Source organism: Penaeus monodon, chromosome 15 (genome assembly GCF_015228065.2).
Source record: "Penaeus monodon isolate SGIC_2016 chromosome 15, NSTDA_Pmon_1, whole genome shotgun sequence".
Lineage (NCBI taxonomy): Eukaryota > Metazoa > Arthropoda > Malacostraca > Decapoda > Penaeidae > Penaeus > Penaeus monodon.
Genome location: NC_051400.1, coordinates 37,116,267 through 37,117,549, shown reverse-complemented (window position 1 = coordinate 37,117,549; position 1,283 = coordinate 37,116,267). Strand labels below are relative to the sequence as shown.

At 42.8% G+C, this 1,283-nt stretch overlaps 1 protein-coding gene across 1 annotated transcript in view; it reads left to right on the top strand.

The window, feature by feature from the left end:
- Positions 1–1,283, top strand: part of LOC119582009 (bromodomain-containing protein 3-like) — a gene marked incomplete at its 5' end in the record, with an annotated part of 61,922 nt that overhangs the window by 44,493 nt on the left and 16,146 nt on the right. The window contains 1 exon segment of the mRNA XM_037930204.1: positions 1–22. Within this exon segment, the coding sequence (XP_037786132.1) occupies positions 1–22 (22 nt within the window).

The following is a 1,283-nucleotide window of genomic DNA, read 5'->3' as shown; positions in this document are numbered from 1 at the left end:
GATTCCTCTGACTCGGAAGCAGGTTAGATGCGCATTTCTCTTCGTACGGGATAAAGCGTTTTTTGTATCATCATGACCAATATTGTTATGTCATTCAAATGTTTTCTTTTTCTTTCATTCTTTTTCATTTTTTATTATTTTTCCTCTATATTTTATTATTCATTTGTAAATAGTCAGTTCATTCCTAATGTGTCAGAAAAAGCAATGGCACATTAACCTATTTATATTGTAAGTTAAGCTCTGGGCATTTGGTAATAACATGCCGAGCCCAAAACATGACAGTGCTGCCTTTCTCTACTTTGTTTATTTTCCCCACTCTTACTAAATTTCTCAGTCTTCCTCGCATCATTATTTTCTATATACTTTCTCCCAGATATCCTGTCTCTTCAGACTCACATTTATTATTATTGTGTTAATGACTTGTCTCTCCCCACCACTGTGGACACAAGAACAAGGCACAAAGATTTTATTGTAAGGATCAGGCCAGAGTGCAGGGATGTGTTCAGGGGTCAGCGAGTTTGTGCGATGAGATGCGTTGTGGAGCTGTTGGTTGGCATGAGCGAGGTCAGGCTGGGTCACATCTACATGAGGCAGACAATGTGAATGGTGGCTTATTGCTCACTGTTTCACTTGCACCTGAGTGCCAGAGGAGGGACAACAAACATGGAAGGCTGAGGGTGGGGGGAGGCATGGAAACTAAGGGGAAGAGAGATGAGCTGTGTCACCTCTGTTGTCAGATCAGGATGCTGTTTACTCATGAAAGTTTCTTTGGGGGCCAAAATGTTGTTAAATGTTCTGCTGTCACACTGCCTTGGACCAAGTGAGCACATGATGCTGCCGGCTTGCTGGCCTCCAACACATTGTTTGCACTCACTGGCTTCATGTGGTCTGGATCCATAGGCCACAAGGTATCACCACAAACCCACAGCTGCAAAGGGCACTTGACCCATCCACTGGCTGCATCAGTCCTCAGTTTAGAACTCTTGTTGCTGTGGCAAATGTGCTGATACCTTGTTCTGCGGTGGAAGGGGTATAGCTTTCCAGTACCTGAGAGCGGGAGGATCTGATAAAAGACTTGTAACATCAGCTAAACCTTCCTTCCACCATAGTGCAGTAACCTCTCAAGGAGTGAGTGTTTGTATGAGTGGAAACTATAGTGAGGAAGTTAGCCAAGTGCTGTACCTGCTTCATCACCAGTATTGAAAAAATGGTGCATCATAATTCCAGTACTGTATAACTGTAAAGCTCCATCTAAAAATAGGCTTAAGTTCTTTATTTAAAGA